Source organism: Stegostoma tigrinum, chromosome 34 (genome assembly GCF_030684315.1).
Source record: "Stegostoma tigrinum isolate sSteTig4 chromosome 34, sSteTig4.hap1, whole genome shotgun sequence".
Taxonomy (NCBI): domain Eukaryota; kingdom Metazoa; phylum Chordata; class Chondrichthyes; order Orectolobiformes; family Stegostomatidae; genus Stegostoma; species Stegostoma tigrinum.
The window spans coordinates 13,189,777-13,202,918 of NC_081387.1; the positions used below are offsets into that span (position 1 = coordinate 13,189,777).

The 13,142-nt window shown below is 39.6% G+C and overlaps 1 protein-coding gene across 2 annotated transcripts in view; it reads left to right on the plus strand.

The window, feature by feature from the left end:
• Positions 1 to 13,142, plus strand: part of abcf1 (ATP-binding cassette, sub-family F (GCN20), member 1) — a 62,829-nt gene that overhangs the window by 48,618 nt on the left and 1,069 nt on the right. For both annotated transcript variants that reach the window (XM_048520258.2, XM_048520259.2), the window contains 8 exons: positions 1,148 to 1,260; positions 3,685 to 3,856; positions 5,832 to 5,906; positions 7,270 to 7,340; positions 8,544 to 8,576; positions 9,342 to 9,510; positions 11,471 to 11,535; positions 12,542 to 12,614. In XM_048520258.2, coding sequence (XP_048376215.1) covers positions 1,148 to 1,260; positions 3,685 to 3,856; positions 5,832 to 5,906; positions 7,270 to 7,340; positions 8,544 to 8,576; positions 9,342 to 9,510; positions 11,471 to 11,535; positions 12,542 to 12,614 — 771 coding nt within the window. The remainder of the gene's footprint in view (positions 1 to 1,147; positions 1,261 to 3,684; positions 3,857 to 5,831; positions 5,907 to 7,269; positions 7,341 to 8,543; positions 8,577 to 9,341; positions 9,511 to 11,470; positions 11,536 to 12,541; positions 12,615 to 13,142) is intronic.

The following is a 13,142-nucleotide window of genomic DNA, read 5'->3' on the forward strand; positions in this document are numbered from 1 at the left end:
TCTTTTTCCAAAGTGCAAAACCTCACATTTACTCACAGGTAATGATTATGGAGATGATGGCTTTTTGTTCTGAGGAGCAGTTGTGGATTCTGAGTTTAGAAGAATGAGGGGACAACTTACAGAATATTAAGAGACCTGGATAGAGTGGATGTGGAAAAGATTGTTTCCATTAGCAGGAGAGACTAGAACCTGAGGGCATAGCCTCACTGAAGGGATGTGCTTTTAGACCTGAGCTGGGAATATTTCCTTCAGTCAGAGGGAGATTAATCTGTGAAACTCATTGACGTAGAAGGCTGTGGAGGCTAAGTCATTGAGTGTATTAAGACAGAGATAGACCACCCCTGGTTAAAATGACTGTGGGCATTAAGATTGCAGTTCATTGGTACATGAAGGTACAGGGTTATATTCTAGAGCATATCACTGTGCATTTGCAGATGTTACTTCCCCTCCTCCCTAGTTGTTCAAAGTTCCTACTCTGCTCTGACTTGGTGTTCATTGCCGTTTTCTTTACGCAGCAGTTTCTTTAGCTAACTGGGCCTTCAAACTCTGAGCTTCTTAGCCTATTTGCCTTCCTTTTCATCAAGGCTCACTTTAAATACACTGTTTTGACCAAGCCTTTGGGATCCTATCCTAGTCTCCTCATTTAATGTAGTTCATTTTTTTTTTGATTTATGCTTGTGTAAACTGCCTTGAAATCTTATATTACATTAAAAGTATTTTGTGCATAGAAATAAAGAGGACTTGTGTTCAGATTGGTAAATGGTTACAGTTGACTTGAATAATTCAAGTTTGACCAGTGGGAAAGAGAAGCTGTGAGGAATCATGTTCTTTGTATCCCATGTCATGTTAAATGCAAAATGGATTGCCCGCTTCCCCTCCTACAAACTCTCAATGCTGAAAGGAAACTACGTGCAGTTTTTTTTTCCCGCACATTATTCCTTGTCTTTCCTGTCTCATTACATTTATTATCATGGGGCTCACAGCATCGCTATTGTGCAGCTGTGGGTAAATATGTGACCTACATCTCCTAAAGGAACATAAAGTTTCCTCCTACTTTCACGGTATTTGTGTGCATATGTCGATTTTTTTTTTGAGGAGGACTGACTCTGGCTTTTTTTAATTCCTGTGTATTTTGTGCCTAAATCAGATACCTTTAAGAAGATGTACCAACAAAAACAAAAGGAACTGCTGAAACTCTATGAGAAACAGGAAAAGAGACTTAAAGATCTAAAGGCGGGAGGCAAGTCAACCAAGCAAGCGGTATGTGATTCTGACAAAGTAATGCAGGTTCGGTGGCTCTGGTCTCTTTGTGATGGGTTGAGCATTAGGTAATGGAGAGATCTACAGCTCAGACAAAGGCCCTTTGGCTCATTAAGTCTGTGCCAGTCAAAAACAAGTACCAAACTATTATTGCGTTTTCCAGCACTTAGCCCCTACCCTGTATGTCTCGGCAGCGCAGGGTACATCTAAGTACTGCTTAAATATTGTAAGGATTTATGTGTCCACCTTTACAAGCAACAATGTCCAAGTTCCCAACCATCATCTGGGTGAAAGACTTTTTCCTTGCATCACCTGTAAACCTTTCTGTCCCTTGCTTTAAATTTGTGCTTTGGTCATTGATCGATCTGCCAATGGGAAATGTTTCTTCATGTTTACTTGGTACATGCCTTTCATAATTTTATACATTTCAATCAACCACTCGCCTCAGTTTCTGCTGCTCAAAGGTAAAAAAATTCCAGTCTATCCAATCTCTCTTCATGATTGAAACTCTTCTGCATTACACTATCTGTCTTCTCATGCAACAGCGGCAATCTATGATGCAGTATTGACTGCTGTGGTTCTAGCTATCTAGGCCTTAAGGTGCTGGAATTCCCTTCTTATAACAGAACATATTATGTAGAGGTGCCATGTAAATACAAATTGCTGTATTCCCCTCATCCCAGGACTTGAGCTTGTTAAATCAAGGCATGCACTTCAATGCAGTATGGAGTAAGTGCTGTGTTGTCACAATGTGTCCTGTGGTTGAGATGGTAAATCAACACATGCTGTACTGAGTCACCTGCTACTTATAGGTGATGAAATCCATAATGATAGTGTCAACATGCTGTGTATTTGCTGAAAGTACTCTACCTTTTGAGCCCTATGGCTATGCTTGTGCTATCAGCCTGCCTACTTTTAAGTTGCAGTTGAGCCATTTTTCCTTTCTGAGCGCTTCAGGAAGATCTATTGCTTGATGGAAACAATACACTCTCTTTCTTGTAATTCTGTTCCCCTTTCATTTTGTTGATTCAAATGAGCAACTTCACTTCTCCATCTTCCAAGCTAATACTGCAAAAGCTTGGAATGTTCTTTATCCAGCTTTATTTCTCAATAATTGGGTTGAAATAGATCTTCGTTGTCTTCATTGGTCAGTGCATTGAGCATAAGAGTTGGAATGTCATGTTGCTGCTGTACAGGATTTTGAGGTCACTTTTAGAATACTGCGTACAATTCTGGTCACCCTTCTACAGGAAGGATGTTGTCAAACTTGAAAGGAGGCAGAAGAGATTGGCAAGAATGTTGCTGTAACTGGAGGGTTTGAGTTATAGGGAGTGGCTAAATAGGCTGAAGCTAAACCTAAGAGATGTTTGTAAAATCATGAAGGGCATGAATAGCGTTCCTATCCACAGCGAGTCCAAAACTAGAGGGCATAGAAAAGGGAAAGATTTACAAGGAACCCGAGGGATGGAATAAGCTGCCAGAGGAAGTGGGGGAGACTGGTACAATTAAAACATTTAAAAGGCATCTGGGTGGGTATATGAATAGGAAGGGCTCAGAGGGATATGGGCCAAATGCTGATAAATGAGAGTAGATCAGATTGGGATGTCTGGTCAGTTGGTCTGAAGGGTCTGTTTCCGAGCTCTGTGACTCTACTTATTTTTAAAAATCATTCTCTGGTGTAGAGCCCCTATGACGTAGTGACTGAAGTTAAAGACTGTAAAAATGACTCTGCAATCTCGATCCAAAGTGTGTCATCTTGTTGGAGGAATGCTGTTACTTGAGAAACACTGAGCTGGACAATCCATTTATTTTTTCAAAGTAATGAATAATATTCAAATAATGGTGTGAAAAACTTGTAATTTGATTGACTATATCCTATTAATCAAAAGGAATGTAGGAGAGAACTTAGGAGAGTAGTAGTGTATGCACATTGAAACATGTTGAAAATGGGACCCAGTCTTTTTATGGTTAACATTCAGGAGTTGAAACCTGTTTATTTACCCTGTTTATTTACTTTATTCTTTGCCCCCACTGGAGATAGCAATGGCCAACTGGAGTGTGCAACGATTAAATAATTGATTGAAAATGGTACTGTCCCAGTCTGTGAGACACAGCTGCTGCCTTGGAGAATTTGGGGTAGACAAATGAAATCAATTTTAAATGTAGGGCTTGAAGGATTGTAGTTAAAGCAGTGGATGGTTTAACTTCTTTGCAACTGCTCTGCTATTAGATTGGAGCATTGCTGAATGTACACATTTTAATGCATTGGTAATTTTTATTCTCATTTTGGAGTTCATTTAGACAATTGAAAGAATCAATGTTTTGCCTTTTAACCTCAGTAGGTAGACAGATCGTTTATTTCTCATTTCACCTGTGGTTCATCATCTGCTTTTTCTCTTCTTCCAACCAATTTCTGCTTTATAGGAGAAACAGACAAAGGAAGCACTGACACGCAAACAGCAGAAGTGTCGGAAAAAGAACCAGGATGAGGAGTCAAACGAGGCCCCTGAGCTTCTGAAAAAGCCTCGAGAATACACTGTAAAGTTTACATTCCCAAACCCTCCCCCCCTGAGCCCTCCAATTCTAGGACTGCATGGTAAGAATTTGAATAGATGAAAGGTGTCCGACTATATTTTTCTAAGTAGTGCTATATGGGAGTTTGGAATATCTCTTTCCCCTTGTATTTTCCCTTGATTCTTGTGTATCAGTGTTCTCTTCCTATGATTCCCTAGCAACGGCCATTAGCTAAGTTTAAAACATGGTCTAGGAGTTAAATTTTACTTTATTTGCCTCTCTTAGGTGCTTATGGCTTTCAGCTGGAGTGGAAATGCAGTGAATGTTGCTCAGGCTTCCAACTGTAACACAGATTATCTCAAAGCGCTTCATCATAGATAATTATTTTAAATCAAAGTCAACACTCTTTTTTGGTCTGCAAATGCAGCAATTAATTGGCAAGTGTCAAGTTTCCTAAAGATGAAAATTTTGGGAGTGACAAAGCAGTTTGATTTTTGGTAGAGGCAGGAAAAGCAGAAACTGTGTCTACAATATTGGAGACTTAATTCCTCTTCAAATGGTTCCATAGGATCTGTTGTGAGCATCAAAATGAACAGACTTTAATTCAAAAAACGCTATGTCCAAAAAAAACTTGATGCTCGTGCACTGACATTGTAATTTATGGTCAGCAATGAAATGATGATACTTGCTGCTGATCTTGAAGAAAGCTACCCATAAAAATCAGATGATCCCTGTGATGTGATTTTTGTATTTCCAAACACTAATCCAAGTTTGGTGCCAAGGTAGTGTGGTCTGCAGGCATTCTGGCATCAGTGATATTGTCAGGCAGGATATTCAACAGTATTATTCTGTCAAAATAGATGAGTGTGATGTTCCAGGGCCAGAAAAGTTGCTTACTAATTGTGACTTTAAGTCTAAACATCTTGAAACCCTCAGTGATACTACAGCCTAAAAGGGGAAGTTCATCTGAGTTGAGCAATTGGTAATCAAGGACATGAATAGTACATACTGTGTGCATGAGCAAAGAGCCACATGCAACAACTTCTAGATTTCCATGCGCAATTGCACGTGTGAAGGTGTCAAAAATTGTTGGTTTTGCTGTTATAATTAATGGTGAAGACTTGAGAATTTCACCATTGTTACAAATACAAAACCTCAATGTGGCTTATACTCATGATTTTTTTTGCTCTAGAGAAGGGAATGTTATCAACTGAACCAAGTTGACATCAAAAAGCAAAGTGTTGCATGCTCTGCTTTGTAGTAAGTTAGTTACTTGGTGTTTAATGATTGTCCTGAAAATGAGCAGACAACAAAAACTAAGGGATGGAGAAAGACCATTTATCCTGTTGAACTCCTTCATAGTCTAGCTTGCCCAGCTTAATGTCCAACTATAATCTTCAGTTACCTAAAGTCTTAATTCGACTGCTGTACATTTTTTGAGTTGTTCTAAAATTTCAGTTCTGTTATCCCCCAAAATCTTGTTTAAACTTTCCCAAGTTTTAACTTGTGCATTCATATCCTGTTGACCTTGAAAGTTGTTTTCTTTTTAAATCACCTTGTGTGCTGCCGACCTGAATGAAATTGTTTTCAACTGTCTTCTTTCTAGATGTCATGTTTAAGTTTTCAAGTCTTTGTGTCACTCCCTTTTAATTTTTTAAGCCACTCTTCTTGCTTTCCTCTGCACAAGGATGTTAGGGGAATAGCAAGGGCCTTCCCTTTAGGGTGGGGGAGTTCAAATTTAGGGTGCATATTTTTAAGGTGAGAGGAGAGAGTCTTTTTTTTTAAAAACAAACGTGAGGTACAACTTCTTTACACGTTGGCATGTGTGTGGCATGAACTTCCAGAGCAAGTTGTGGATGCAGGTACAATTTAAATGACATTTGAATAAATACATGAATAGGAAAGGTTTGGAGGATATGGGCCAAATACAGGTAAGTGGGATTAGTTTAGTTTGGAAACACGGGACTCATTGGACCAAAGAGCCTGTTTTCGTGCTGTAATTCTAATAATTGTAGCATTGAATGTACTTAATGCACTATTTTTGTCTGAACTTACAGCTGTTGATTTTGCGTATGAAAACCAGAAGCCAATTTTCAAAAACCTGGACTTTGGTATTGACATGGATTCCAGAAGTGAGCGTCTGTTTTAACTTTCCCATTTATAAACTGCGAAGGATGTTTAAAAGAATATGTTTGTATCTGAAAGTCATTATTTAGTAGTTCTATCTTCTGTGGAGCATATAGAACATAGAAACTAGGAGCAGGGTATTTGGCTCTGAGGCTGCTTTGCAGTTCAGTATGATTCCATTCTGTTCGATGCCTCTAATAGCTAAAAATGTATCAGCCTCTTTCTTGAAAATACTCAGTGACCTAGCCTCCACAGTCTTCTGTAGTAGAAAATACCACAGGTTGATCATCCTCTCAGTGAAGATATGTTTTCTTATCTCAGTCTTAAATGGCCTACCCTGTGTCCTGAGACTGTAGTGCCTAGTTCTTGATTTCAGGTAAAGATTGTTCCTGCATCTAGTCTGTCTGACTCTTAGAATTTTGTACATTTCACGCAGATCTCTGTGCATCCTTCTAAACTCCAGTGATTATAGGCCTAGTTGAACCAATCTCACTGCCATATGACAGTCCTGCCATTCCTGAGCCCAGTGAATCTCAATTGCTTGTTTATCTCCATTTTTGATAGGAAGAACTTTGTTCTTCCCATGTCTGTGTGGCTTTTCCTCCTTTTGAGACCCATAACATTCTCATGTCTGATAACCTGCATGTTTTTAACCAGACTCTCTTTTTGTAGAAGTTCTATGAACTCTGCTGACATAATTGGAGCCTGAAATGCTCGTAGGAGAGAAACTAAATTAGCTCCAAACTCAACAGTGGTCTCTCCTGAGCAGAAAACAAAGCTAATGCCTACTTTACCTGTCATAAACCAACAGTATAAACATCATTTCATTAACATCCCAGGTTTGTAGTCATCTGCGCTCTGGCACATATTTGATGCAGTCACTGTTCCAGATGGCTGTCTGACCCTAATGTTTGAAGCAAAGACCGGCTGAAAAGTAACCAACACCTATTTGCCACTATTACGAAATCCAAACTCCAAACATGGTGTTATTAAATTATACACAGTCCATCACAGTTGTATGCTGGAATCTATTCAGGAGGCTCAAATATATAGGGTAACATATACCTGGGAGAGACTTTTATAGGCTGAAATCTAAGCATGTTTGTTTGAATTGTGTATGTGTTTATCCTGAGTTCCAATGAGAATGCTACCTTGATATTAGTGCATCATAATTAAGTGTATTAGTGATAATTGTTATCTGCTCTAAAGTTTGTCGTTTAGTGGTACTGTTTTTCAGTATTTCAGTTTTGAATGTTTTCTGATGTCAGAATCTGTTGAAGGGATGCCAAAGTGAGTCCTTTTGACACAATGTTCCCTGCAACTTAAAGTCCCTGGTAATTATTGCTTCTGTTCTCTCCCGCCTTTCAGTCTGTATTGTTGGACCCAATGGAGTTGGAAAAAGTACTTTGCTGCTCCTGCTCACTGGAAAACTGACCCCTGTAAGTTGTTGCACAATTGTCACTCACTGTCACTTATTCTCAGTTACATACTGATACAGTACCGTTCCGTTTTTATTCTTAGCATATTGGTAAAACTTGCAATTCCTGATAATGCCTAGTTATCTTGATCAGATGGTTGTGGTTTGCCTTTTTGTACTCCAGACAGTAGATTCATGAGTCATACGGTATGAAAACAGGCCCTTCGGTCCAACTCGTACATGCTGACCAAGATTCCCAACAAAACCAATTCCTATTATCTCTCATCCCACTTGCCTGTGTTTAGCCTATATTCCTCTAAACCTTTCCTATGTTTGTACCTGTCCACATGATTGGACTGCGCTCTCATTGGAGACAGAAAGAGAGGGACAATGGTGGTGATTTAACCTGAGGGTTACTATGCCACAGACAGTCCTTTCTGTTGATCTGTACTGGTGCGGGAATTGAACCGATGCCGTTGGTATTGCTCTGCATCACAAACCAGCTGTCCAGTCAACAGCTTTGATGCAGCTGAATGAACCAGAGTATTTCAGATGACTATCGAGGAAGAGTCAGCCACATTGTGCATGCATACTTCTAGTTGATTCTTTTAAGCTGAATTCAAGTTCTCGAAATGGTGGCATTTACACATATGTTCACTGGTCCTAGATTGTTAGAACTGTAATATAACCACAAATTTTATAAAGATCAACAGCTATGTGATTCTTCCATTGTGTCAGTGACCCTTGCGAGACTGAGAATTCACCAAACTACAACTCTTGCACAGCACCCAAGTTGTTATCAGAAGGTGCCTTTTAAGCAAGTTACACTTGCATTTATAATATCCCTCATGTCCACAATGAATTCTCATCTTGTCTCTCTTCCTCCGTGTCTCTCACTTTACTGCCCACCACCAACACCAATCAAACATTCTACATCCTGCAAATAAAACCGTTGATTTGTAAGGATCCTTCCAACTGGTTCAAATCAGCTCTTTTTAGTGTGCAGACTGTATTCTCATCAGTCTGTATGTCACAATAGTATTCTTGCCATTGCTGGATATTTGGATAAATATTAGGGAGAGAGAGTGTGTTCTGTGTGCATAAACACCAGCTTAGACTAATTGGCACAAATGGCCCATTTCTGTGCTGATAACTGTAGTAACATTGCATTAGTGTCATATGTGTGACTTCAGTAGAATGAAATTCCCTCTTCCTTTGATTTCAGACTGCTGGTGAACAGAGAAAGAACCACAGATTGGTAGGTGTCTGTTTTCGTGTATTAGCTACTGTCACGGAAATAGTTCATTATGTTTTAAATAGTTTGTTTCATGTTTGCAAATTTGGAAATTGTTGTGACATGGTAATCATTCTGCAAGACTGACAGTGTCACCTGTCTGCACTGACTTCCGATTTCAGTTAACGATCCTGCTCCTTAATGACACTCACCTGATGCTAACATCTCCAGTTGTGTTTTTATGTTGGAGGGGTATGTCTGACTCGTGTTCTTGGCATCACAAATAAGCATTACAGAAGTGATAGTTCATAAACCACTGAACTCTTTAAACAGCATGGGTTGTTTAGTTGGCTTGACGTATAACAGTCATTGACAGTAGTGCCCAGAGTCAACAGGTGGGAGAATCAACCAGGAATACTGCTCCTCAGTAGCATTTTTTTACTCTTGCTAGAAGAGATGTCCAGTTTGGATGATGTTATCCGACAAGAACTAGATTAGGTGTGACTGCACTTCTCCTTGAAGCTTTGTGCAAATACATCATTCGTACGTAAAAGCACAGCCATATTGTTATGACAGATGGAAACTTAGCCCAGTGATGGGGTTACCATGTAAGGTGGAGGGGAAGTTGGAAACCTGAAAGATGTTGAGCATGTAATGGTGCAATGTTGAACTATTGGCATACTATGTCTATTTTAATTTATTTATTATTCTACATAAGGACTTTACTTGAAGTGTTTTGGTTGTATTTTTCCTTAAGTCATCTTTTTGTCAATTCCCACCCACACACAGAAAATAGGTTACTTCAACCAACAGTATGCGGACCAACTCAACATGGAGGAGACAGCAACAGAGTATCTCATGAGAAACTTCAACCTGCCATACCAGGATGGGAGGAAATGTCTTGGGCGCTTTGGCTTGGAGAGCCATGCCCACACCATCCAAATCAGCAAACTCTCAGGTACTGAGTGAGTAAAGCTGTCTGGGAGACGGAGCAATAAGTCACTTATTTTCTTTCAGTCAACTGACTGTGGCAACAAAGGCATTGGTTATTTTGAATTAACTTTGTGAATAGGATGTGTTCAGTCATTTTGGACTGTTCAACTGTAGCCAGGACGTTTAAAGAGCTGTTATAGTTGGTCGAAGAAATTCAAGCTGGAAGTTTTTATATCTCAGCTGAATGTAGCTAATTTCCTTGCTGAACAACTCAATCTATGTCAAAAACAGTGTGATTAGTGTAAATTTTCACCCATACCTGCTCTCTCTTTCTCAGCTTGAGGGAGTGGCAGAGTTACATGGGCACTTCTGAGTTGTCAAATGAATAACCTCACATTTGTCCAAATTATGCTGCATCTGCCATTAATTTGTCCACTCACCCAACTTGTGCAGATCATGCTAAAGGATCTCTGCATCGTTGTCACAGTTCACACTGTTTCTTCCTTCTTGTAAAGGGACAGTGTTACCTTGGTGCCATAGAGACAGTGGGTTCAGTAAATCCCTTTAACATGGTATTATTAGTGCCACGACCTGTGGTTACACAGGGGCATATTAGGGTGATCCATCTGATTGAATTATATACATTTGCCTGGATCAGTACAGCTCCAACAACCACGATCTCAGACAAAATAGCCCACTTGATCAGCACCATATCCGAAAACATCCACTCCTTCCACCAATGACACTCAGTAGCGGCAATGTGTACCATCTACAGGATTCATTTCCGAAATTCCCCAAAAATCCTTAGATAGCACCTTCCAAACTCTCAACCATTTCCATCTAGAAAGTCAAGGCCACTAGATACATGGGAACACCACCACCTGCAATTTCCCATCTCAGCCACTCATTATCCCGACTTGGAAATATATCGCTATTCTGATAGTGTCGGTGGACCAAAATCCTTGGATTCCCTTTCCGACAGCATGTCCTGCAGCAGCTCAGGAAGGCACCTCACTCCTACCTCTGAAAGTAACCAGGGGAGATGCAATAAATTCTGGCCCAGCCAATAACACCCACATCCCAGAAGTAAATTTTTAAAAAAAGTTAAAAGGGATTGACAAAGTTGACATCCAAAAGATGTCTCCTTATATACAGAAATGAAGAATGAGAGGTCGTAGTTTTAAGATAAGGGTTAGGAGATTTAAAACTGAGATGAGGTTAAATTACTTCTGTCAAAGGATTATGAATCCAGAATAAGTTGAGCCACGATCATACACAGACTTGAGGGGCTGAATTTCCTACATCTGCTCATAGCTCTCAAATTCTTATGTTCTAGATGCTTTATATCAATGCAATAGATGTTGATCAATAAGCTTTATTATAGAAATATAGAATGTAGGAACAGGAGGAGGCTATTCAGCTCTTCAAGCCTGCTCTGCCATTCTTCACAATCATGGCTGAACATCCAACTGAATAGCCTCATCCTGCATTTTCCCCTTAACCTGTAATCCCATTTGCCTCCAAGTGCTATATCTGATTGTCACATGAATACATTTAATGTTTTATCATCATGGTGATGGTGAGCACGAGGGGGCATAGCTTTAAATTGAGGGGTGAAAGATATAGGACAGATGTCAAAGGTAGTTTCTTTACTCAGTAGTAAGGGAATGGAACGCTTTGCCTGCAACGGTAGTAGATTCGCCAACTTTAGGTACATTTAAGTCGTCATTGGATAAGCATATGGACGTACATGGAATAGTGTAGGTTAGATGGGCTTGAGATCGGTATGACAGGTCGGCACAACATCGAGGGCTGAAGGGCCTGTACTGTGCTGTAATGTTCTATGTTCTAAATCAGGTGGTCAACTGTCATCAATTAATAAGTTGAGCTGTGTGGCTAATACTCAACACTTTGGACTCTGTGATCCTGCTCAACTCCTCATGGTCTGTGGTCTTGTTGCTTATATCACTTTCTTTTTCATACAGGTGGTCAAAAAGCAAGAGTTGTGTTTGCAGAATTAGCTTGCCGACAGCCTGATGTACTCATTCTGGTGAGTAACTGGGCCAGTACTATTTTTTTTAAATTACAAATAATTTAGTTTCCTAAAGGTGTGCTAATCTATGTTGGGTTCTGTTCCCCACACAACAGTAGCCCTTCAGGCACTCAACTAAGTGGTCTTTCTTCACGGATAAGCCTTTGACGAGTTTTACAAAATGTCAGTCATGTGGAGTTTCATGAACATTGCTGATTTTGTACCTAATGAATATTAAGTATACAAGTACCTTCTCAAGTCAGTGAATAGTGATTACTCACGAAGTCAGGTGTATTGTGGGCTGATTGTTTTTAGTGTTCAGTAGGCACAATGATTCAGAGAGCTTATACTTCTGATATAGATATGTTCAGAGGAAGGATTTGTAACGAGACTCTGTTGACTGAGTGCAGCAAGGGACCAATTTAGAGAAATTAGATTATTCTGAGAGCTTTCTATCTGAGTAACAAATGTCAAGAGGTCCTTTTGAATCTGCTTATACTGGCAGTAGAGAGACCCAATAGCAGAAATGTAAGCTCCTCCTTGAAGTTAGTCCTGTGAAATACAGAATTCTTGATAACTTCTCTGAATGGATTTCCCTCAGGTTCAGGTTCAGCATTTCAGTACAATGTTTAATTCATAAACATGGTGAGGGAGAGACTGCAAGCTGTCTAACTAAACACATGGAAAAGTCTTCAGCTGTGATACAAGTTAATACAACTGCAGCCTGATGATTGTATATTGTCAGATCTAGAGGTAGGATTCTTCACTACTTTCATGAACAGTCTCCAGGTTTGAGCCGAGCTAGTATTTGGAAAGGATAACAAGCTTGTGATATTGAGTGAAAGTGGAACCAAGTGGTCCACTGCATCCCATCACCTGTTTTCTTTCCCCATCCCCCACCAACCAGCTCAAACTTCTATGTAGAAGTAGCTATACCTATCCAAGGATAGGAATTTTCCTTGCATCTGGAATTGTATCCAGTTTACATTTTAAGGAAATGTTAACAAATCCATTTTTATTGCAGGATGAACCCACAAACAACCTGGACATTGAGTCTATTGATGCTTTGGCTGATGCAATTAATGTCTACAAAGGAGGTGAGTCTGCCCTGTGCTGTCAGAGGGTAGGAGTAACCTAATGCAGAGCTATTTGTTTCCTTTCTCACTGCAGTAGAAAGACCTCTTTTAAACTCCATTTCTAAATACAGAACAATTTGGCCTGCAAAGCACATACTAATTCCTTGGAAGAGCCGTGCAATTAGCTCCCATTCTTTCTTATAGTCCAGTGCAGTTTATCTTCCAAATGTCCAAAACTTTTATTTTTGAAAGTTGTTATTGTATCGGGTTTCTCTTTATTTATTCTGATCATTGTGAACATCTATCAAATAGCTTCTATAACATCTCTATGCAGCAATCATAGCTTCTCCTGTCTCTGCAACAGTGATTCCCAACCAGTAACATGGCACATTTCAGTGAGACACAGTTGCACAGCACACCTCTTTTTCACATCGTCTTTCAGCTATATGTATTTAGAATGTTCATGTTTTAGAATCAAAACTTTTATTTAGTTAATTTGCATGAGCTTTGAGTTATAATTTTGGTTGGACAGATTATTGTTTAAAATGG